The sequence below is a fragment of the Grammomys surdaster genome, unplaced genomic scaffold, assembly GCF_004785775.1.
Source record: "Grammomys surdaster isolate TR1022 unplaced genomic scaffold, NIH_TR_1.0 126612, whole genome shotgun sequence".
NCBI classification, from domain to species: domain Eukaryota; kingdom Metazoa; phylum Chordata; class Mammalia; order Rodentia; family Muridae; genus Grammomys; species Grammomys surdaster.
This window is the reverse complement of record NW_021621401.1, coordinates 881,805-906,960: the sequence shown is the minus strand read 5'-3', so window position 1 is coordinate 906,960 and position 25,156 is coordinate 881,805. Positions and strand designations below refer to the sequence as shown.

The 25,156-nt window shown below is 44.7% G+C and overlaps 1 protein-coding gene across 2 annotated transcripts in view; it reads right to left on the bottom strand.

Annotated features, from left to right (window-relative positions):
- Positions 1–25,156, bottom strand: part of Cramp1 (cramped chromatin regulator homolog 1) — a 50,186-nt gene that overhangs the window by 19,103 nt on the left and 5,927 nt on the right. For both annotated transcript variants that reach the window (XM_028760947.1, XM_028760948.1), the window contains exons 3-10: positions 19,826–20,019; positions 15,612–15,765; positions 12,749–12,832; positions 10,898–10,946; positions 3,835–3,920; positions 3,289–3,412; positions 2,210–2,291; positions 492–1,667 (exon numbers count right to left, since the gene is read on the bottom strand). In XM_028760947.1, coding sequence (XP_028616780.1) covers positions 492–1,667; positions 2,210–2,291; positions 3,289–3,412; positions 3,835–3,920; positions 10,898–10,946; positions 12,749–12,832; positions 15,612–15,765; positions 19,826–20,019 — 1,949 coding nt within the window. The remainder of the gene's footprint in view (positions 1–491; positions 1,668–2,209; positions 2,292–3,288; positions 3,413–3,834; positions 3,921–10,897; positions 10,947–12,748; positions 12,833–15,611; positions 15,766–19,825; positions 20,020–25,156) is intronic.

Sequence of the window (25,156 nt, the reverse complement as noted above, 5' to 3'; positions counted from 1 at the left end):
TGGAGAGAGATGATGGCATGTGCCCCGCAAGAGCTCAGCGGTACTGAGGCCGCTGGCCTGGAGCCTACCTTGGGTGTCTCAGTAGTGCTTCTGGCTCATCATCTTCCACAAAATGGCGCCATACTGCTGCACTTACCTTTGAATTTGCTGTCCTATAGTTGAAACCAAGGCTAGAACCTCTCATTTCCCCACTGACTCAACGGTTTGCCCTGGCCTCTGAACACGAGACCATATCAAATCTCTCCACAAAAGGCCAAATATGAAAACTTGTCATCTGCCTCATCACAGCTTGCTAATTCCAATAACCTACTCAGGTTACCTCCACAGTGCTAAGGCTGAGGCCTCTTTCACCATCAGCTCTGGCATGGGATGTAAGGACCTGCAGCCCTGGTAATTATGTTACCTTTGGGGTCCTGAAGAGACAAACTTGACACTCAAACACAGGCTCATCCCAAACAGCTTAGTGTCCTAAGCTAGTCTAAACCACTCACCATCTTGGGGTGGACCTCAGTGGAGATGAGCCTCAGGAGGCAGTTCAGGAGGCGTTGCTGGTGGAGGGTTGAAGATGAGGAGCGGGATAGGGCAGTCTGGCCCTGTGCTGTGGATGCCTGGCTCTCGGGGCCCAGCACAGCCAGCCAATCATACTCCAGCTGCAGTTTGGTTGGCTTGCCCATCATGAGGTAGACTTCAGCCAGTGTGAGGCTCTCAGAGGTCTGCAAGCTCCAGCCTTCTTCACGTAGCTGCTGGGCCAGCTGGCTGGCAGGGACTTCCTTGGAAGGCCTGGTAGCAGGCTGTCCCTGAGACAACAGAGGTTCTGAGGGGCTGCCTTTCTCCTGGGACTCTTCAGGACATGCATTTACTAGCTCTTTAGTACAAATATCTGACTGAAGCCTGGTATCAGGTTGAGGATCGGTGCCAGGCTGAGGGTCCAGGCCAGGGGGAGCATTGTCAACAACCTCCCTGCTGCTGGGTATGAGGGCCTCTGGAGAAGCTACCCTGCCTAGAGGAGGGTGCTCTCTCCCAGATTGTGTGTCTGCACAGCGGCACTGCTCTGGGATGATGAGATCCTGGCAAGACTTCAGGTATCGGGGAAAGGGATCAAGGAGTGAGAGTTCATCTTCCAAGTCTGGGGGCTGGCCGCAGGAACACGGTAGAGCCCCAGATTCTTGAACAGGGCTGTCTCTGCCCACTGCGAGGGCTGTCACAGGAGTCTTCTCAAGCTGTGAGCCAGAGTCCTGGTGCCCATGAGGAGGCCTGTCAGGAGCATCCGGGCTGCTCAAACTTGGAGTTGCTCCCTCTCCAGGCGCACTCTCAGGAGAACTTTCCCCTGAACTCTGTGAAGCATCTGCCGTGGGAAGAAGTCGCCCCCCACCCTTGCCTTCACCACTGCTCCTCTGGCACTTCAGCTGGCCCCGGGCTATTCCCTGTCCACTCTGGATGCCCAGGATCTGAGCTGGAGGCAGTGAGTGCATGTCCTTGGTGCCCTGTTTGCACCGGCCACCCTCTTGCCAGTGTACAGTGCAGAAGGCCTTGGAGTGTACTACACGGGCTACACCCGGTAGTGGTGTCAACGTGCAGTTCTCGCCTGGGAACAAGTGCAATGCCACCTTCTCCTGGGTTTGCACCGTGCTTGAGCCCTGCAGCTGCCTCTCCTCAAGTGTCTTCCGCTGAGCACACTGTCAAGGAGCAACTCCAAACAACTACAACCAAAGTGTTCCTCAGTGAAGAGCTATGGACTTCAGATTAGGGTCTTCTTCCCTAGGAGCCACACCAACCCTTGATATTCCTGGAGCTATCCTAGGGACTTTCCTTAAGCTACTACTAAACCGTGCTGGCTGAGGCATTCAGTGTATTCAGGAAACTCACACCTGATGACAGAAACTATTCTAGGAAACATGCAGGGCCAATCAACAGCCAAGGACTCAAAGAAGGCTTCAATGTATGACATCATCCCACATCCCACATCTACTGATTCTTAGGTCACATCCCAGGGGCCAGAGATGTAAGCCACTCAAAACGTGGAGAAGCGAGTGAAACTGAGTATAATAGATGCAAGTAGTTCCAAGGCAGGACTTTCTACCTAAACCCAACCCTCTCATGGAGTTGGTCTCTCATGGAGCCCTACAGCAGTGAGAAGAAAACAAAACCTCATTCTCAAGCAGGAATAGCTGACAGGTTTGGAGGGTCTGCTCCATTTGAAAAAAGATACAATTCGTACTTCATGGAGTGCCCACTTCTGCTTCAGGAACTCAATGAGGCTAGAGACTTTTCGATGTAGCTCCACAATCATCCTATGAAATAAAAAAAAGGTTACAGAAGGCCACCCTTGGAAGAGTTCTAATGACTGCCTGTACCAAAACCACAAGACAGAGAAGCAGGCACTGGAAGGGGATCTACAGGGTCTTCAGCTCCTATTCCTAAATATACTTCCCATCTGTTGAAATCACTGTAGGTTCACATAAAGCTATAAATAACAGAGAGGTCTAAGAACGCTTTTCAGTCAAGTGCTCGGCTAGGATGTGAGCACTGAAAGCAACATCACTTCTTCTGTCAGTCTTCAAGGACAGAGGATGTAGCTACCCCTAACTAGCCCTAAGAAAATAAAATCCACACACAGAGGAGATGAAGCATGCTATAATGACACATGCTATAGTATAGATGATTACCACAACAGTAGGCCAATAAGAGATGCCGGCTAGACCAAATCCTTATGGTCTTTTAACATGAGACGTCCAGAAGACACTAGATAGAAAGCACTGAACAGAAAGCAGCTGGAGCAAAATGAGCACTGGAGAAAGTGATGGCCAACAGCATGTGGGATGATGACAACATGCTGGAAGTCAGCTGAGATAGAGGGTGTACAACACAGGCAGCATACTAAGACACTTAACTGCAAAAATGCAAATATACAGCTCATTCAATGTGATATGAATTTTACTTCAGCTTAACAAATGTAAATGGGAAATGGACCAAAAATATGGCAGGGCTTTATAAATTAACCCCAAATCTCCAGGGAGCTAGTGAGAAAGGAATGTAGGAGGAGCTTTATAGGAAAGATAAAGACTCTGCAGGCAATAACAATGGTCGTTTTAACCTGTCTGCTAGAATTATAATTTAGGATCTTAAGACCACCCTCCAACTCAGAGTATCCTCATGACAGTGTCACCTCCATACCCTGTCCTTATGTGAGGACAAAATCTGTTTCTCTAGAATTCCCCGAGAGAAACACAAACACCCAAACCTCATGCTATGCCTGGCATCAAGGCCATTCCTCATGCTAAATGTCACCTGAGACGTGGATTTTGGGCCAGACTCTGTACTCGTGCCCAGGCGTGGTTGTTCCGTGGTTGTAATTCTACAGGGACTTTCAGGGGTAGGCGCACTGGCTTCTGGTCTTCTTCATCACTCAGACCTGAGAAAAGGAGACTATGAAAGCCTGGTGCAGACCAACCTCAAGGTACAAAACAAAACACTTTGCCAGAAAAACATGGGGGAGTGAGAACTGGAAAATGAGACAGCCTTGACTCCGAAAAAAAGAGAACAGAGGAATCCTAGCAAGGGTCAAACTCAATATGGTGAACTGTGTACTTGTAAAGGCAGAACCATGGATTGGACATCAAGTGACCATGAGACCTTCACTCTTGACAGTATTAACCCATCTGCCAAAATGTTGCCATGGCTTCTTACTAGATACATGGATGCCACTTCAAGAACTGTCTATTCACAGGAGAAGGTTAAACAGAGTCAGTCACAAAGTACTACATGCTGCCCACCATGGGAAAAAGCAACCATGAAAAAGGTACAACATATGCTATCCCTTTCCCTGACACCTACCGTCTGGATCACAGAGTTTCTTTAGGGCCCGGCACATGGGTGCCTTGATCCGGAGATTTCTCCCTTTATAACGGACTGTGGTGGCTCTGGGAAAAGAAATTGCAAGCAATGCTGAGAACTTCATGTGAGTGGAAGAGATGAAGGGTTATCAGGTGTGGCAAGCACAAAAGCCTGGTGAGTACCGACCCCTATGCTGCCAATCATGGTAACCCCAGATGGCAAGGAGAGGCAGAACCTTTAGATGTCTGCTACTTTCCTAACCAAGAGACATGTGCTGTTTATGGGAAGTGAACTGTGCCCAAAGCACGGCGCCTGACTGTCGTAGACAACTAAGCTCTCTGCTGAGGACCTGCTCTGCTCAGCCCATCTCCAAGCGTTCCCCATCCTTGGAGCCTTGGAACAGAAGCTCCAGCGCCTCCTCTGTGTGTCGTCCAGATCGTCCCTGCTACCTACCTTCACAGGACTTCTTCCTGAGCTCTTTATGAGCAACCTGCCACAGCAGTGTAATCCCACCCTCCTGTAGTCCACATAGGACAAGGGTACAAGCAGTTACAGTAAGGTGTCACAGGCCCAAGCTCAAGACCTTAGGCCAGCTAAGGTCTGATTGCTGGAGCTGCTGGAGCTGCAGTAGATTAGTAATTATATATACCACAGAAATACTGTTTGACTATCTAAACAAAGGTGGAATGCTTTCAAAGCACTCAGAAAAGGTAGCTGGTTTTTAGACAGTGATTGAACAGGTGTGAACATGGCAGCCTCTGGGGCTCAACAGTCTGACTCATCAGTCCCACTGCTTTGATTCTGGAAAGAATAAATAATGCATTTTGGATCTGGGTTAAAGAAAAAGCTTTGGCCAGTCACCTGGGGGTGGGGGTTGCATGTAAATTTTATATGTTCAAGCTGTCTATCACTTTATGCCTCTCTACTTTAACCTACTTTTGTTGTTGTTTAAGACAGGGTCTCACTATGTAGACCAGGGTAACCTCAATTTCAAAGACATCTGCTAGCCTCTGCCTCCTGCTGGGATTAAAGGCATAGGCCACTAAGGCTAGTCTGAACACCCCCTTTTTTTTTAGACTGATCTACCATCAGCTGTGAGCATGTCAGTTATGAGAGCACCTTCTGTTCTTACTATTTAATTTCTACGGAGTATACGGGAAAGGTGATCAAAAATGACAGCATATACATGAGGTGATTCTAAAGATGTGGAAGGAATGATATACTCATACTAGTACAAATTCCTATTTGTATCTAAATGTTTATTCATGTAAATTTCCTAAGGTGGGAAGAAGTTTTAATTGAGAACAGGGTGATGATGGGTAGCTGGTGATTTTACATGTTCATACTATCTGAAAAAAATAGACTCTTTCAGAATGTATTTATACTACATCTAATTTAGTAATTTTAAAATGTTGTTCTAAAATAATGCTCCTTAAATCTGGACCTAGGAATCTGAACTATAGCTTTGAGCAGAATAAGCACAGGAAAGGCTGTGCTGATACAACAATGCTTGGTTAAAGAGTAACTCAAATGTATACATGCAAAATAGAAGACAACTGGCCTGAGGGCTAAAGTCAGGAGAGAAGAACCATACCGCACACCTAAGAACAAAGCTGTGCCCAATACCTGAAAAGAACTGTGCCTTGGATTTTTAGCATTGTGAGGTCTCAGAACCCTGCAGTTATGGCTTTCAGCAAGTGCTTATAAGACAACTCCAACAGTGAAGTGCCATGTGTGGTGGACACAATCATACAACACAGAGAGCTCAGTAACTCCTCTCATTACGGCAGACACACTCTATCTCCTGCACATGTACCTGCATCTCCTTTCCTACCCACCCATACACTAACCCATGCTGCTCACTCCTAAACGTGCCTACTGACTCATCTGCCAATCATTCCCCCATCTGCTACCTAGTGGCACATTCACGCACCATCCATACATCTGCCCACTCATTCATTCACCTATGTGCACATCTATCCATCACTCAGCCAGCCATTCTTCTATCCACTCATTTATCTGTTCAACTGTCCTCATGCACGCACGCATCTACTCAAGGACCAGCTACCTCTGCAAGCAATACATTAAAGTACAAAGCTAAGAATATTAAAAGCCTTATTAAAGGGGCAAGAAGAGCCCAGATTGGCTGCCACTCCTTATCCACTTTCCATCTGAAGGGAGTAAGGCTCTAAAGGAACCACACATTCTAGTAACTCAAAATTATTGAACTGCCTTACCACAGGTGAACAGTGATGAAGTGAACAGCGGGGAACCAGGAAGAATATTCTAAGGAGCAAATAATGAAGCATGGACGAGCCATTTTTTCAACAGCTTCCTCCAACAAAAAGCTCAAGGAAATGAGCTTTAAAAACAAAACAAAACACACACAGGTTTGCACACACACAGAGAAGTAGAAAGAACCTGACATAAAACAACAACAATAAAAACATGCTCAATGTCATTGATTATCAGAGAAGTGCAACTCAAAACGATTGCATACCAAGTCGGACATCACTGAAGTTCTTGAGAACATGGGAACACCTGGGCTAGGCTCTATAAGACAGTTTCTTGTAAAGACAGACACATGTCCATATCTCTTCTTAGGGGATGCCCAGGTAAAATGAAAACCAATGCTCAAAGCCAGGCAGTGGTGGTGCACGTCTTTAATCCTTGCACTTGGGAGGCAGAGGTTGGTGGAACCTGAGAGTCTCCTATGGACACTTCTCAAAGAGAGATGTCAACCTCAGAGGTTAGTGATGGCTCCCAATAGATGACTCACCAGAGAAAGGCATGTAGAATAGCACTATGGTGACCTACAGCTGGCCATGGGCTAGACGCAGAGCTGTGAATGGTAGAGGCCAATCTAAACAGGCTGGGTATGGGTTGACTCCAACCAGATAATGCTCAGAGGAAAGCAGTCCTATGAAATAGTAAAGGATTGAGGACTTCCAGAGACCAGGGAAGGAAGAAACAGACAGAGCAGATAGTAGATTTTCAGGACAAAGAAAGTACTTTGAATAAGACTGAAGTGGTAGGGAGGAAAATGTCCAACCTTGTAAATGCCTGACACCAGGGTCCTAAATTAAAACAGACAAATTATGACCAAGTATCAGCAGATACACCACAACTGTTGGACTTGGCATATGTTGTCTCAAACCCACGATCCTCCTGCCTCAGATTCCTGGAACTGCAACCTAAGGAACAGGCCACTGAGTTCAATTGTAACAATGCCGTTTTTGATGCACTAAGAATAGAACCCAGGGCAGGATCTTCCATCTTTTTACACAATTTTCTTATAAACCTAAAACCTGCTCTAAAAATTAAAATCAATGTAAAAGCTGTTACATTCAATAAAAAATATAAATCCCAGGACTGGAAAGATGGCTCAGCAGTTAAGAGTACTGGCTGCGCCGGGCAGTGGTGGCGCACGCCTTTAATCCCAGCACTTGGGAGGCAGAGGCAGGCGGATTTCTGAGTTCGAGGCCAGCCTGGTCTACAGAGTGAGTTCCAGGACAGCCAGGGCTATACAGAGAAACCCTGTCTCGAAAAACCAAAAAAAAAAAAAAAAAAAGAGTACTGGCTGCTCTTCCAAAGGACTTCAGTTCCCAGCACCCATACGGCAGTTCACAACTGTCTGTAACTCCAGTTCCAGAGGATTCAACAGCCTCAGACAGACATACATGCAGGCAAAACACCAATGCACGCAGAGTAAAAATAGTAAAAATTCAAAAATATATATAAAACCCAAGTTGTCAAACACATATAACTAAAGGCCAAAAAGTAAAAATATGTAAAATATTAAGTAAGAGGCTAGAAAGACAGCTCGGTGGTTAAGAGCATTTGTTCTTACAGAAGACCAGATTTGATTTCCAGAACCTATAATGTGGCTTACAACCATCTGTAACTCTAGTTCCAGGGAATCTAGTACCCTCTTCTGACCTCTGTGGGCACCAGGGTATACACATGCAAGTAGGTAGGCAAACATAATACATATCTTAAAACAAACAAACAAACAAACAAAAACAAAAAACAAACAAAAAAAAAAACAGTTAATCCCAGCACTTGGGAGGCAGAGGCAGGCGGATTTCTGAGTTCGAGGCCAGCCTGGTCTACAGAGTGAGTTCCAGGACAGCCAGGACTACACAGAGAAACCCTGTCTTGAAAAAACCAGGGAAATAAAAACAAAAAACAAAAACAAACAAACAAAAAACAAAAGCACAAATAAAGCCTACATATTATCACCCTAGGAAGCTGTCTCTGTATGTTCAAGGTAGGAACCCTTCCTGTTACCTACCCATAATTATCACTTCAATGTAACGTTCTACAGATACACACATGAACACAGGCACACACTCATGGGCACAGAAAAAGGGTTGTTAAGTGATATAGACCTGTCCCTCTGGTGCAATGCCACAGCAGCCTCCACTCACGGAAGCACATACTCACATAGTATCAGGTGAGATGCTACAGCTAGAGGGCCAGGTGAGGTGCCTATCAAGTTAAAAGTGGAAGATGCCCACCAGTTTCCCCACTGGTACTCTGAAGTTTCTCAGGGTCTTACCTCTCCTTGCTACAAGCTGCAACCCAGGCTGACATGCACACTCACTCCATTGACACCCAGAAGCCCTATAACTAACTATCTACTCCATCAATTCCAGGTAGGTGGCAGGGCCAAGGAAATCTCATCAATAGTGACCTTGCTTTAAAAAAAAAAAAAAATCGACAATTGGAGTGGTTATCTAGCCAGCAAAGCAGCCACACAGGATCCAAGAATACACTTAGGCTCCAGTGCCATCACCATTTCCCATTTGATTCTCAAAGAACCAGGGGAGCATGTATAAGCAGCACCAAATCCTGTGTCTGACTCAGAGTATTTCAATAGTGGTACACCCATCCACCTGTTGTCCATGAATATTAGGAAATCTCAAACTAAGATATATGCAAGTCCGAGGGAAGATCTGTCTCTGCCAGATCAAATCACACTGATCCTATCCCTCAAAGGACACATCTCACCTACTGATAAGGCTATAACCATAGTGATCACTTCAGCCCATGAACAAAAAAAGGTCCTGACAGACAACTGCTCAGCTTTGTTAAAAAAAAAGTAAGTGCAAAAGGAAACGAAGGCTGGACTCTGAGTCTCAAATGGGGACACAAAGCAAGTTAATACTACCTATTAAGGCCCCAACAAACACAGCTGGTACTTCACTTTCTGGTGGCCTCTGACTATATCTGAGACAAGCTATATCCAGGAACATTACTGGTATTTAAGGCCACCCAGCAGTCTTGGCATATCACAATGCTCTTCCACAGTGATTCAGTCTGATCAGGCCTGGGTTTTTTCAAAAATAAAGGCTTATAAATATAGTCCCAGGAAGAACACAGGAAGAGTTCACCTAGCTGAAGCCTAGGTGCTCACTCCAACATATATAAAGTCATCTAAATGTCAAAGTTCAGACCTGTGGGAGAGAAGCAAGAGAACAGAACTAGGGACTTAGGGAAGCTATATCTCAAAAGATATGTCCACAGTCGCTAGAAGGGTCTGAATGACAAAGCAGACCAAATGTTCAAGGGTCAGGGAATGGCCTGGAGGACTGAGGGTAAGAAAAGAGACAGGACAGAGCAGCTTTCAACAAAGGCCCCAAACCACAAAAAAAAAAATAAAAAACAAAAAACAAACGAAAATCCCTCCACAAAATGCCTCATGGGCAGTGGCATAAATGGGTCTTGCAATGTAGCAGAGATGTATCAACACAAGCATCAGTGGCAGTGTGACTCCCCGAGACAGAGAGTAGCCATGATGAGACAGAGGATGGAGTTATGACTAAGCATTCAACCTTTAGCAAAGTGAAGATGCAGAGTAAGACACTCAGCAAGACTGGAACTTCCAGGCAGTGAAGTTTATACCCAAGGTATGGGCAAGAAAGCTGATCTCTACCAGGAAATGCGATAGAAGCCTTTGGAGCCACAAGAAAAGTACAGAGGAAGGTATGTTTTGGGGCAGCCAAGAGGGCACCACAAGAGGGGAACTGGAGAGAAGCTCAGGGTAACAACATTTCACTGACCTGTATACCAATTCCAGAGACAGGCAGAACACAAGAGGACTCATGAGGATTAAAGTGCTAACTATTCCATCCAAGCCTGCGGATGCACAGTGGCAGTCCATGAAGAAAATCTAAAGACAAGCCAGGATGCAATCTCCACACTCAATCCCGATGCAGATAGTTGTCTTTGGAACAGAAAAGGTCAAAAACAGTTGGCTAAAAAGACCTAGGAGTCAGGGTCAGGTTAAGTGTTAAAAGATAAGAAAAGCCATCTGCAGCAGCTCAGGAGCCAACACACTGAAGCACTAAATCGAGAGAAAGAGAGCCCTGGACCATCTGTGCACAGGCAAGGGCATCTGTGGGAACAAAGCCACATGCCTAAGAGGAAAGTGAGATGTCTTAATTCTTTGGAGGGTTGGCTAGAGGCTGAGCAGATGAAACACCTGCCTCATGCCCTTATCAGTCTTTACAGTGTCACCAACCAAGGGTCACCTCAAAGAAACCACAACTGAAGAATTGCTCAGATCAGACTGGTCAGTGGCTTTATTTGTGAGTCATTGTCTTCACTGATGACTGAAGTGGGAGGACCCAGCCCACTGGGTTCACAATCATTGCTTAGCAGGTGGGTTTGGGCTGTATAAAAGAAGCAGCTGAGCGAAAACTAGTGAGCAAGCCAGGAAGCAGCATTCCTCCATGGTTTCTGCTTGAGGTTCAGCCCTGACTTACGGTGTAAGCCAAATCAACCCTTTCCTCCCCTAAATAATTTTTGGTCATATTGTCTTTTGGAACGACAAAAAGCAAATTAGATCACTGCACAGCCTGATGATCTGAGCTCCATCTGGAAACACCTCAGTACACATGACTGCTCAAAGTTTTCCTTTGACCTCCACAAAAGAACCACAACTTCCATACCAGCTCTCACACACAAGCTCAAGAATAAAAGAAAATGAAGGAAACCAGCACACATCTCAACTTCTGTAGGTCAGTGGATGTATACAAATATAGTAATTTGTACTTACCCAGCCTGAATGAGTTCATTCAACTTTGTTGCATTCTTGTCATCCATACCTTTAAAAGTATAGGAAAATAAATGAGGCCATGGGGTAGTTAGAAGCAAACAATCACAAATTCCCATATTATTTGCTTCCACACAGACTCCAGATCTTGCTAATTAATGGTCTACATCTTAATGAATCTGTATCTGGAGTATAGTTGACCAGAACCTTGCCTGACCCACACAGCCTCTTCCTAACCATTTCTTACAGGTCTAATACGGTCTGTGCTCAGGTAAGTCTTTTTCCAGGAATTGTCCCTGACCTTCTGGTACTGCTGAACCATGGCTCAGCTCCCATAGTGCTTGGTCCCAATAACTGCTTCCTCCAGGTATCTCACTGGGTTCTGAACCCTCTTTCCCTGCTGATTGTAGACTCTCAGGTACATAGTTTGAAACACAGGGCTTGGTGGCATATGCTTTAATCTCAGTACTCAGGAGGCAGAGACAGGAAGATCACTGAGTTTGAGGCCAGCATGGTCCTCAAATCAAATTCCAGGATACCCAAGAAACCCTGTCTCAAAAAACCAAAAAGAATGAAAACAAAATGAAGCTGTCAGATGAACAGTAAGTAAAAGGATTTGATGCAGGTACAACTGCACCACAAAAAGTAAAGGAAACCCTCACACTGAAGGGAAGGGCCCAGGTGGGATCAGACCTTCAGAAAACCAGGAAGAACACTAGAAAGGGCAAACGTAGACAGGGCATGCAAGAGCAGACACATCATGGCCCTTATATGGACACTAACCAACCTCGTCATGTACCACCACAAACACGGAAAAAAATGTATACAACTTAGTTTAAGCCTTGTGTGATCAGGGAAACTGGAGCTCAGATCTGCAGGAGGAGATGGTTTAATGAGAAGAGAAGCTAGGGCAGGAACAAGGCCCTACAGTCCTGTGTCTAGTAGATTGTACAGAGAGGCCTACGGGTGGCATCCAAGTGGAAAATGCCAAACAAATCAAACAGGACCTGATGAAACATGTCCTGGAAAAAAACAAGAAGGGAGGGGAGGAGGGGAAGGGCAATTGTGAGAATTCCTGGATATCACAACTAGCAGCCTGTGCTGGGCCAACTGGCTGAGACAAGGACAAGCAGCCTTGAACTGTAGTCAGGCTAGGGCCTATGGAGATTCAGCCAGCACTGATGCTCCATCACATGCTGGCTCAGATAGGCAGTCATGGCAGAAAAAAAACAACACAACCACTTTATATACAGAAGAGTTTGCACATAGAGCAGTAGTCCTGGACAAGGACTTGACCATTACTTGGGAATATTCTAAAGACTCTGGATGGCCGGGCAGTGGTGGCGCACGCCTTTAATCCCAGCACTTGGGAGGCAGAGGCAGGCGGATTTCTGAGTTCGAGGCCAGCCTGGTCTACAGAGTGAGTTCCAGGACAGCCCGGGCTACACAGAGAAACCCTGTCTCGAAAAACCAAAAAAAAAAACCAAAAAACAAAAAGACTCTGGATGTAGGCAGAAAGTTAGCAGGGTACTGCACCCTTTTAAAGCTTTTAATGGCTCAGTATGATCATAACAGGTGGTGTGCACTCCAGGTCACAGGGTTAAAGTCTTAGGGTGTGGTATAAAGATGTACAGTCACATAAAGGGAAGTAAGAAAACAGTACACCTGTGTGTGAAAGGCATAAACGGACACTATAGCAAATGGGAGGTCAGGTGAACGCATGGTCATTACATCTTTTTCAACTTTTCTGTTGTCAAAAAAATTTCAAGATAAAAGTTGGATTCCTGTGCACTAAAGATCAGTGGTGACAAGGACAACCCACTAGGATGACTCATGAACAGCAGCAGTACTTACAACCCCCAATCTTCTTTCGTAGCTCGCCATAGCAGATGAGACCATAGAGTTCCTGGGATGATTTCTTCAGCCCTCGAGAGAACACTGGAAGAAAAGAGGATGAATGTTAGGCAGGAGGGACAGAAACATGACAGGGTACATACAGGATGCTTGTGTAAGAATACAGAAGAAGCTGAGACTTATCACATGTGGATCACAGCACCTTGTGTACATAATTACTGATCTCTCTGAGGGTCCCACAGTTCTCAAAGCCAGTTGTAAAGGCAGGACAGTGTCAAGGTACCTGGTTGAGACTACTGCTTCTAGCACAGAAGCAAGTAGCTGGCCCCTGGCTGTGTGTGTCTAATGAGGAGCCATCAGAACCTTGGGAGAGCCAGAATCACAATATAAAGGCCCTTCATGTGTGGTGACTGTTCAGTCCACAGGACAGAGAAAGACAAGAAGGAAGTTGGGTGGCCACACAGGGAAGCAAGAGAGTACAGTTTGGTATGATCCTATAATATGCTAAAGTATCTATCTCTCACCCCTGATGGGATAGAACTAAAAAAAAAATGATGCTACCAGGAACTTGAAGGACCTGGAGTCAGGAGGTGCTTCTGCAGAAAAAGGAACAAAAAAGAAACATTGCTTTAATATATGCTTTGCAATACTGACCCATGAAAAGCCTCAGACTTAGCAGACCCTGGGAAGGAGTGTGTGAGTCTCAGGGCCATGGATAGCACCTGAATTTGTACCATCCACAATGCCCGGTAGAGCTTGATGAACAAGTCAGATACATTCAATCATCACACTAGACATAACTTGATCCACAACAGTCTTCAAATTCTAACTCATGAGTCATCTTCTCACTGAGGGAGACCTCTCAAGAGCAGCTCGAGTGGATCCTCACACAAAGCCTTGGAATGACTTTCAGAACTTACTGTGAGCTCCAACAAGAAAAGGAAAAGTACATAAACAGTGCATCTGGAAGGCACAGACATTTCACTATACTATGATGTGGACGAACACAGCCTCAGATTTCAGGGACTGGAGTAGGGCTGAGATATGCACACAAATCAGTGATGGGGCACACAGCAGTGGTGATAACAATTGAAAAACAACAAGAAGGGGTTGACTTCAAGTCTGCAGAAAGATCTTATGTTGATGATCATATGAATTATGGAAGCTACCAAACAGGTACCCAGAGATCAACTGGGAGATGACCCCCATACCCCAAGCTGTGGAGACTGACAATCTAATCCTAGGAGTCTCTAGAAATAGACAAGAAGAGGAAGGGTATGTGATCCCACAGAGCTCTGTTCCTCTGTAATGGGGGGTTGGGAATGAAGCATTGTCCTTTAAAACTATAGTACCATGATGTATATCATGGCCAACATAGCATGACCTGGCAAAGGGAACACCACAAGAAAGGTGAAGATCAGGGGTGCCAAAGGCCACCATGAAGGCACAGGCAGGGGTCAGAAGAAAGAGCAATGTGGCCATAGCTATATGCCCACGATTCTTATGTCAGAAACTTCACTATCTAGAAAATTAAGAGTATTAGAAGAAAGAATCTACAGAGTAAGTCTACTGTAGAAACTGCAGAAATGCAAGGCAGAATGGAGCAGGCTGGGACCAAATGAGTACAGGAAGAGAATCCAGAAACACGGAAGGAGGAGGTAGTGAGGTTTACAGAGAAGGACAGGTGACTAGATTATGGATTGAAGAGGTAGTGTCACCGAGAAAGTGGTCAACCAAGGGTGCTTGAAACTAGCCAGAAACTAGACTAACATTTGGAGATGATCGAGTCACCTCTCTGAAGATGTACTGAACTGTCTAAATCCTGACTATAACACAGATGACAGGAATAGTGGCAGAGCCAGAATCCACCCTGGCAGACCAGTAAAATTAAGGCTTTCTTGTGCACCCACAGTTCAGTTTATTTCAGTGCCCAAACTACTAAGGGGATCCAGAACTTTCTGCTATGAGGCAGCTTCCTTCCAGGTAAAAATCTTCCTCTACATTGTTGGGAAACTTTGAGACACAGAATGTCAAGAGAAAGTGGAAACCAGAGTCTAGGATAGCATGTTTACAACAGGATGTTCTAGGGGGAGGTAAAATACTTCCCGCAGGGAAACTGCATTAAGAAAGGAAGTAAACAACTCAAAATAGCTCTAGCAAGTACCTGAAATCGACCAGATTTCCTAGGCCAAATTCCCTCTGCAAGAGTATGTAAGTAAGTAATACAGACTAAAAGTTACTTTTAGACAAGTCGAACTGTAAAAACTCTTGGTAAAGCCTAACTGCCTACAAGAAGCAGAGAACACAGAACCACCGTGGAAGAACAGTTTCCAGTCTGTTGAGCTGACTGCAGGACATGCTGCAGTGTTCACTAGATATCCTGTTCTGGTGAGCTGTTACACCTGCTGGGTGGGCTTGGGTGACAAAACTTTGAGTCATTTCTGCTACTGTAAGTAACCTTTCACTCAAATTCCTGTAAGTAGTTCTCCAAAACCTCACTGGCCCACCAAATTGGAGCTTGGTGGTATTTGGTGCTTTGACCTGGTCTGTCATGGACTCCTTCCCTCTCTAGGGCAAGTAGACATTTGTGTGTTGTGCTTCTGGAAATGTCTGTCACCCAACATAAACACACTCAAAGACACTGAAACACAGAAAGCACAGCTCAAACAGTAGGAAGGTTCTTTCCACAGAAGGAACAGCTTCCTCACAATTAAATTTAACCGATAGGTTCTGGGCATGCCCCCAACCAAAGCACTAGGATGCAAGTCCCACAGTAAGCAGCCAGGTGAATATGAGGTCACAGAGAGTGGGCAATGGGTGTTTGCCTGGTGGTCTTCTAGGGCTGGGTCTGTGTGACACTCACCGTTGTCAAAGTCAATGTATTTGGTAATCTTGTGCCAGGTGCGGTAGTAGAAATGCCGGACCTGCTCTTTGTTCTTCACCATGCTTGCAGGTTTGCCCTTCTTCTTGTACTTTAAAGCAATGTTGTTCTGAATGGCTTCAAAGTCTTTTCCATGCTAGAACACAAAGTCCACAATAAAAGCATTGCAATTAAAATAACTTTTTGGTATAATGTAAGTAAGCATCATCAAAAGTCAAAAAGGGACCAGCTACGCACAGCATAAAACAAACTAAGCTTTAAAGCAGAAAAGCATGAAACTTATCATTGGAACAAACAGTTATGGGTGGCCCTTAGGGGACCATGAGGGAGACTTATAGGAGGATACCACAGTAGAGAGCTCAGGCTGTCACCACAAACCATCTTACAGTAAAAGAAAGGTCGCTCTTCAAAGCTACCTGCTGATTTGATCATGGAAAATGTGATCAAAGAGACGCAGCACATACACATACTTGGGAATAGAACTGAGAAACCGAAGTGTTCTGACCACATCTAAGGACCGATCCTTCCTAGAAGACCAACTGCAAAATCTGGGCGCGGTTGGAATTTGAGGATGGGACGTGTGTTCCTGTGTTGATGATATAGAGAACTAGCAGTTTGGTGATCTCAAAAAAGAAAAGAGCTGGTTAGAAGTACTGGAAGCAGCCTGTGCTGTCGTCTTAGGCTATGTGGGTCCTAGAGATCAAGGTCAGGCTCAACGACAAACGCCTCTACCCGCTGAGCCACCTCACTGGCCTATTACAACATTTTTAAAGTCGGAAACTGTTCCAAAGTGAAAAATGAAGTTATTTTAATTGAAAACTTATTCACTGCTTTAAAATACTTAACAGGAAGTGGAAACTCAAGGCTAAGCCAGGCAAATGAGGACCTAGAGGTTAGCCTAGCAACAGACTGAGAGCAAGTCTCATAAAATAGGAAAAAAACATAATAGCTAATCATGGAAAGGTACAGCTGGGCCTTTGTTTCTGTGTCTGGCTGGTCGGCTATCTCCTCAGCAGCTGCTAACTTGAACAGAAACAGATAGAGACAAGCTCCATGCTGTGAGGTCTGACTGCCTCATTTATGACTCCTCAACCTGTATTCTCAAACTAAATGGCCTGTAGGACGTGAGTCCTATAGGTCTAGATAGGCCATCACCTGAAAAAACCAATCTGAGTTCAGGCCCAAAATTGTGCTCACAGTAGAGTTGGAGATGTGGGTATCTTAAGCAAGAAAGAAGAGAAGGGACAAAGACAGCAGCAGAGTCTGTGCATCTGGCCAGCTATCTGCACCCTCCGGGCCAGGAATGTTGCTGTGAGCTGGGTTTCCAATGGTGGTAAAGAAATCAGACTAGGTTCTGTGAGCATGTGCAAATCTCCTCAGTGGGGGGAGGGAACACCATGCCTAGTATGCACCAAGATATTATTACCATCATCCTTATGCACACTTATGTATGCCTGTGTGTACATACTGTGCACACACACAAATATGTTGACAAATATTACAGAAACAATTCTTAGAGCAGAGGTCTATGCTCAGCCCACTAATCCAATCCCACTGCTGGAGATTTCAACTGCCCACACTCACCCAACACTGGTCAGACAGACGCCAAGGCCTTACCAGGGTCTTTCAGTCAGACTCGAAATGAAGTGTGAATTCCCACACTCTTCCACTGGTTATTTTTTGTAGACTTGATCCCAACTACAGTCATCTAAGAAGAGGGACCCTCAAATGAAAAACTACCTCCATTGCATTGGCCTGTGGCCTTGTCTCTGGGACATTTTCTTGAAAAAATAATTGACATGAAAGGGCCCAGCCTCCTATGGGCAGTGCCACTCGAGCATACCTTCCTGAGTTGTATAAAAAGAAAACTAGCTGAGCAAGCTGTGGGAAGTAAGCCAGTAAGTAGCACTCCTCTATGGTTTCTGCTTCCAGGTTTCTGTCTGAGTTTCTATCCTGGCTTCAAAGCCTCAGTGATAGAGTTTGTGAACTGGCAATTGAAAGATGAAATAAACCCTTTCCACCCCAAGTTGGTTTTGATCATGGTGTTTACTATAGCAACAGCAACCAAACTACAATAACTCTCTTAGCCTCTCTTCCTCTCTGTGTATCAAATCACAGAAGGCATTAATAACATTATTACAAATCAAGGATTTAGGAGACCTAAAAACATGTGCCTGGTTGAAGAAAGGAAACAGGAGTGGTGGTGCACGCCTTTAATCCCAGCACTTGGGAGGCAGAGGCAGGGGGATTTCTGAGTTCGAGGCCAGCCTGGTTTGCAGAGTGAGTTCCAGGACAGCCAGGACTACACAGAGAAACCCTGTCTCGAAAAACTAAAACAAAACAAAACAAACAAACAAAACAAAAAACAAAACAAAACAAAAAAACAAGGAAACAGCCCAACTGGAGAATGGCTGGGATGGTCTTCACGAGAAAGCCTCCTCCTATAGTTTGTAATCAACAAGCATACCTCACACTTCCCTTACAGAAGCTGCAGAGCTAGACCACCTTGCAGAGCTCAGGCTCCAGGAAGAAAGGAAAACACCATAGTAGTTACAGTTTACGGAAAGATTCACTAGCAGTTGCACACTCTCACAACCCAGCAGGAATCACAAGTCTATTATGCCTAACCGCTTTAAAAAGTATAATTGGAAGACAATCTACACAGATGGAATCTGTGCTTTATTATAACTCTGAAAAGCAAAAGAGCCCTTTCACATTTGTTTGAATGATTTTTGCAACTACCCTAACAAGTCTTGTATGTTGTACCTATTCATTCTTTCTATGGATAACAAGTGTCAGGTCACACGAACATGTCAGTCACACTCCTCTGAAATGAGCAGAACTTAGACTATCACCCACACAAGGGAGGAACACCAGTCATAGGAATATAATAAAACCAAGTCTTTGGCCCATTAGAGGTGTCTCACTTTCTAATCTTCTGTAAACACTGTTTTAAATTCCTGCACTTCATTCTGTGTGGAGCTTGTCCTTCTTAGGTTTGGCAAGGTGCATCCATCACACCCATGAATGAACTATTAAGAGGACAAGACTCGCTGATTAAGTCAACATGCCAAATAAGTCATCTAAAATGAGGAACATGAACAAAGATGTTCACGACATCTATGCACACAATGACAGAGTCTGCAAGGAATTAAAACAAAACATAAACAAGAATAATATAAACAATAGGCTGGGGAAATCAGGCTGGTAGTAATTCTCCTTGTTTAGCATGCATAAGAACATGAGGACAGATGGACACACGCAGACATGCAGACAGAGACACACACACACACATGCACAAGGGACACATCTACTGCAACCACTCAACTCTGTTACTGGCTCAACAATCAACTCAGACAGCACATGAAGGAATAGGCATGGCTGTACTCCAGTTAAATTTCTCCTTTATACAAAAGCAGACAAGGTGTATATAGGTCCATCTGTCTACATCCAAAGAAGCACATCTATAGCCATTTTTCTTTTTGTTGTTTTAATGAGTAAAAGGGCTCAGTGGTTAAGAGCATTGAATGTTCTTTCAGAGGACTCAAGTTAATTCTCAGCACCCCGATGGCAGCTCCCCACCATCTGTAATTGTAGTTCCAGGGTATCTGGCATCTTCTGTCCTCTGAGGGTATACATACATATAAAGTTAAAATAAGTAAGTCCTTAAAAAAAATAAGTAAGCACCATAACAAACAAATTTGATGTTAATGAAAGTATGTTCACAAATAACAACAAGGCTACGAAAAACAAACTTCGCAGTAGAGGCAGCTGGCAGGGCACAGCCACGTCAGTAGACATGGGTCTGGGAAGTGGCTTTTCTTATTCTAACAGAACTCCACATTTGATTCTAAGTAAGTTGTAATATCTTCTGGGACTTAGCTGCTACTCTGGCTAACAGGGCCAGGTATCTGCTTGTCCTTGTGCACTAGGGGATGCTTCCCAAATCAGTCACTGTATTGCCAAGTGAAAGCCCTAAGGAGGGTTATACTCCAGGCAAGTATGCATGAAACATGATTGAAAGCCTTGGGAAAGAGCATTCATCCTAATAGCCCCAGAAAGGAGATGACAACTGCCCTGGCCACTTCGAGGATCCTTGATAGAATCTGCCCACTTAACAGCAATGCAGCAAAGGGAAACACAAGATAAACAGGAGGAAGACCACTGGGGGTCCTGACTTGGCGTCTACAACTCACCTCATACAGTCCCTCGAAGAAGGTGTTCTTGTCCTCCGTGCTCCATGACTCCCACTGCCTTCGGACCTTCTTTCCTTCTTCCTTCTCAGGCCCTGAAGAGCCGATGTTCCGGGAGGAGGAGCGGGAGCCTCCTGCAGGGGTGGCAGGGGCAACCCCAGACACGTTTCCAGAAGATGATGCACCACCGTCACTTCCTTGGAAAGAAAAGACTGTACAATAACATGTTCAGAAAGCTGAGGGATAGGAACAGGGAGGACAGAGGAGCACCAAGGGCCCACTACCATACCCAATTTCAACTCTTCAACAGGTGATGCCAGCAACAGAGCACTAAAAAGCCACTGGGTCCTGATCAGAAGCCAGAGCTGATCAGATGATTCTAAAAATCTTTGTACAGTGAGGAAAGAGCCTGTGTAGATAGTTTTAACAACACAATGAATCTGATATTTTGTTCATACTTAAGAGTCTAACCCCTGCCCCTTCAGCAAAGCCACAAATCACATTTCATGCTGATTCTTGCTCAAATGTGTTTTTTAGTTTGAAATATTCTTACTACATTTTCGAATAAACTGAATTTCAAGTGACAATCTACACAAATAGAGTTGATATTTCAGAATATAGACCATTTAATGCTTAAAGTATAGTCTGAAGATACCTTCTCTCTCTCTTTTTTCTCTCCAGTAATAGAAATATGAACCCAGGGCCTTGCACATAGTAGGTGAACACTCTACCACTGAGCTTATCTCCATATCTAAACCCCTTCCCTTATCTTTCATCTGCTTCAACTTACAGTAAGCATACAGCTTAGCATAATCTCCACCGTATTTTGAGTTTATTAGGAGGTAACCCCATCGTGAATCAAAGAGCAGCCATATTTGAATATTTGGAAATAATTCACACTCAGAAGTCAGAAAACTGCACATTCACACAAATGGAAAACATTTTAGCTAGCCAGCTACATCAAATGGTCTCTAGTCTCTCATTTAGATGTATGTGGCTTAACTTCAAGAGACAACACTACCAGACTTATAGAACTATGTCAATGGCTTAGCAGAGCCAAACTTTCAGTTACCAAACAATAACCATATAAGGCTATTTAAATATTAACTAAGAATAAAAACATGGTGGTACACACCTTTAATCCCAGCACTCAGAAGGCAGGTAGATCTCTGTAAGACCTTTGAGACCAGCCTGGTCTATGTAAGTGAGTTTTAGGCTAGACAAGGGTTAAATATATATATTGACCCTGCCTCACAAAATAAACAACATAATAAATTAATTAACAAAACATACTAAAGAAAACCAGTTCCTTAATCTCACTATCCAAATTTCCAACAGTTAAAGACCTCACATGGTTCATGGTCACCTTCCTAGATAGTGCAAAACATTTTACTCGGTATGGAAATTGCTAGACCAGTCAGTGCTTGCCACTCAGTATTTACTGCTCTGAACACAGAAACAAAGTGAAAATACACTGCAGTCTGCACATACCCCAGCAATGCTACTCAGGTCCCTGGGCTAAACAGCAGGGCAAGGAAGGGCTACACAAACCTCCAGATCCCTGCAGCACAACAAACATAGGGCTTCTCAGGCATTTGCAGCAGGCAGGCTGCAAAAGCACTTCCAGGAGACAGGAGGAGATGCTTCTGTGGAGGACTCAAAATCAAATCACAAGTTGAAACAATTCTCAAACATCACAATGTCCGGTCCCAGGAACTCACAGTTCTTCACACACTGCTGTTTAGGAAGTGCTGGCTATCCACTTCTTTACCCACTATGGAGGACTTCAGAGCTACTTCTAGCTTCCCAAGAAACACAAGCTCTCTTCTCCCCAGTAACAGCATCCCAGCCAGCCAGCCAGCCCTTTAGTGACCACTCAGGTTAACTTTTGTTAGTCCATACTGGTGCTAGCATGCTCAAAAGTAGACACACAGCCTCTAAATCCCAGAAGCCAAGTGTCTGACAAATGTTATGAGCTCATTGTGACCTGGACAAAGGAGAACTAAGTTTTCCTGGACAAAGAAAAACTGAATTAACACTAATACAAGGGAGAATGAACCTTTGGGGCAGAGTAGCCCAAATCCTACTCCTAGGCACAAAGTTATATCAGAGAGAAAAGCTGAGGCAGCAAGTGACTCCTCAGAGCCGCAGTCACTGTCCAAGGGCCTACCATTTGCTCTGGGATACCTGGTCCCTCTTTCTGTTATTTCAGAAGTACTACAACCTCAGGAGGGAAATGAAGGCAACCTGGACATTCAAGTACAAAACTAAATTACTCCATGCAACAATTCCTACCATTCCTATGCAGCATCCTACAACTCAAAAGCTTTGGGAAAAGAACACTGACACCTAGCCTCCCTCCAAAATTTCAGGTGAAGACAGACAGAAAGCATAAAGATAGGAAGCAGAACCAGGAACACTGATGGGCTACAATGACAACAGCCTGGAAGAAGTTCAGTCCAGAAAAATGCCCAGGGAAACAGAAAGTGATCAAGGTGAGCAGGAAAACAGCTGGATCAAAAACTAAAAAAGATATGAGATGACTTCAAGGAATACCGGTAGGACTGGATGCTTCCACAGGATGCCGAGGCCAAGGCTCCATAGGTGCAGAGGTGTGTGAGAAGTCCAAGGCTCCAAGTACAGAGGGCTTCGCTAACAGTATATCTGATAAAAGTCAGTGCCTCTAAAACATAAAGAGACATGGTATATACAGACTCCGCAATGGAGAGCCCCTAAAAGCAAGGACAGGGTCCTGGTTCTCCCAGGCCTAAGCTTGGCACCAGGCTTTACACAATAGAAGCTCAGTGACAGCTCAGAAGCAGTGAAGGCAGACAAAAGGCTGACACTGAGCACTGGCTTAGTTTTTGCCTTCTATGCCTTCGTCTCCACAAAGCACACCTGAGGATCTGGAGAGCCTCTCCCACCAAATCCATTACTGCCTTTGGCCAACATCAGAACCTCCACCACATTGCCACCAGGTCAGCTGTGCCCTACCAATTCCAACACTTTCCTCTCTATTCACACAGCTTGCCATCCCTATAGTGGGAGTCTCTAGAGCATGTATAGCCATGGTTTCCTTCCCTGTTGCTCTGACATCACCTGAAGAGGCCAAAAATCACTCTGGCTATCAACCAGGAATACTGAGAAAGCAGAGTAGCTCTTCACTGCTACATGGCTGCTCAGTACACAGTAAGCATGGCAGTAGTAGAACATGACTTCAACTTTAACACACACACACACACACACACACACACACGCATGGCTCCATTCTGCCTTTATAATAAGCAGAGCTCAAAGGTTTCAGAAAAAGAACACTAGCACCTAGTCCCAGATCCAAAACCTATTTTAGAAGAGGAGAAACTGAGCTACAAAAGCATGAACACCAGGAGGTGGTAGCGCACGCCTTTAATCCCAGCACTTGGGAGGCAGAGGCAGGCGGATTTCTGAGTTCGAGGCCAGCCTGGTCTACAGAGTGAGTTCCAGGACAGCCCGGGCTACACAGAGAAGCCCTGTCTCGAAAAACCAAAAGAAAAAAAAAAAAAAAAAAAAAAAACATGAACACCCCAAGGTCACCAGGCATGGAAAACCAAGTGACCCAACACTTCCATTGTAAGCCCAGGCCTCTCCCTATCCCACGCCACTGCCCATCTCCACGCTGTGGTGTTACTAGTCCTCTCAAGTCACTCGCTCCCTGACTGAACCATCCTATGACTGCAGCTTTTATTATACACAAGGCTACAAAATTCAGGATTCTGGAAGGACAAGACTTGAAACTTGACCTTTCGGTCTTTCCCTCAGTTTGTGAAAGATAAGGAAACAAAGGTCAATGACCTCCCCAAACTACCTGGCTCATGAATTATCACTCTGAAAGATTTCTATTCCGTTCTTTTTTAAGAGTACACTGTCATTGTCTTCAGACACACCAGAAAAGGGCATCGGATACCATTACAGATGGTTGTGAGCCACCATATGGTTGCTGGGAATTGAACTCAGGACCTCTGGAAGACCAGTCAGTGCTTTTAACCACTGTCTCTAGCCCCAAGATTTCTAATTCTTAAAAATACATTTTTACAAACTTCATGACTGGTTTGGGGATATAGCTCATTGGTGAGACCTTGGGTTCAATCACCGGAAGAGGGAGAGAAAGCTGGGGGAGAAGACTAGAGAAGAGGAGGGAAAAATGGAAGGGAAGGCAGGCAGGAAGGGAGGGAAGAAGAGAGAGAGAACAAGAACCATGTGGTAACTTCAGAGGATACCATTAAAATCTGCCATAATTTAAAAGAACCTCACTATCTTGACAGTCTGTCTCTCCCTTGATTTGTGAGCTTCCTTCTAAGAACTAGGAATGTTAAATCCAGAATAGCAGGCAACAAGCTAAGTCAAGAGATACAGTGATTGTCCTAGAGATTGCCAGGCTCCTGCTCATTTAGCCTGTTCTAAGAAAGGTGTTTGTAAACCAACTCCAAGCTTGTCCACTCTTGATCACTGCACAAAAAGGCATTCCTATGCATTTCAAGGATGGCACACACCATCAAGGCCCAACAAGGCCACCACAGTTTACAGGATACACAGGCATGGCAAAAGGCAAGAGCTCATGAAGGGAACCTCAGAGTCTGTGTCTCTGCTGGCATAGGACATTCACATTAGAAGCTGGCTCAAGCAGTTTTGTTTGTAGAGTCCTAAAGGTATCTGAGAGAGACCATCTCTACCAAAGTCACATAGGAGGAACTCTTCATAAGCAAGCCAGTACTCAAGGATTGCAATCTCAATGGATGACCCCAAATACCTACCACTGGCCCAGCCCTGTCATCATTAACATCCAAAGCTGCTACTTGGTCAGCATGGCAGGTGTTCAATAAACAAATGAGGATCCCTCCCAACTCTGGTCATTCAACTAGTCCCTAAAGACGCCATTTGTATGCACCAACTATTCTGTGAGATTCTTCCAAGGTGATCAGACTCTAGAATGCCCTCCTTTATACTCTGAAGGGGACTTGGAGCCTTGATTCTTATCCCTCAACACAGATCCCCTTCCTTCCATTCAGTCTCCTGCTCTCACACCTTCAAGGCTCAGTGTCATACCTCAAAGGTTCTCCCATTCCTCCCACAAGTAAAGAAATCACAACTAAAAATCCCACTGTCTCTATAAAAACATAGGACCTCCTTATGGAATACCACAGGGATTTCCTCACTGTCTTCTACAGCCAATACCTTTTATCTCTGTAGAACTACAAACTGTCGGAAATATTTTCTGTTCTAGGTGGTTTTTACATTGTTCTTTAGTGCTAAGATCATTGTTATTCAACCTAATAAAAGACTTCCATATACCACATA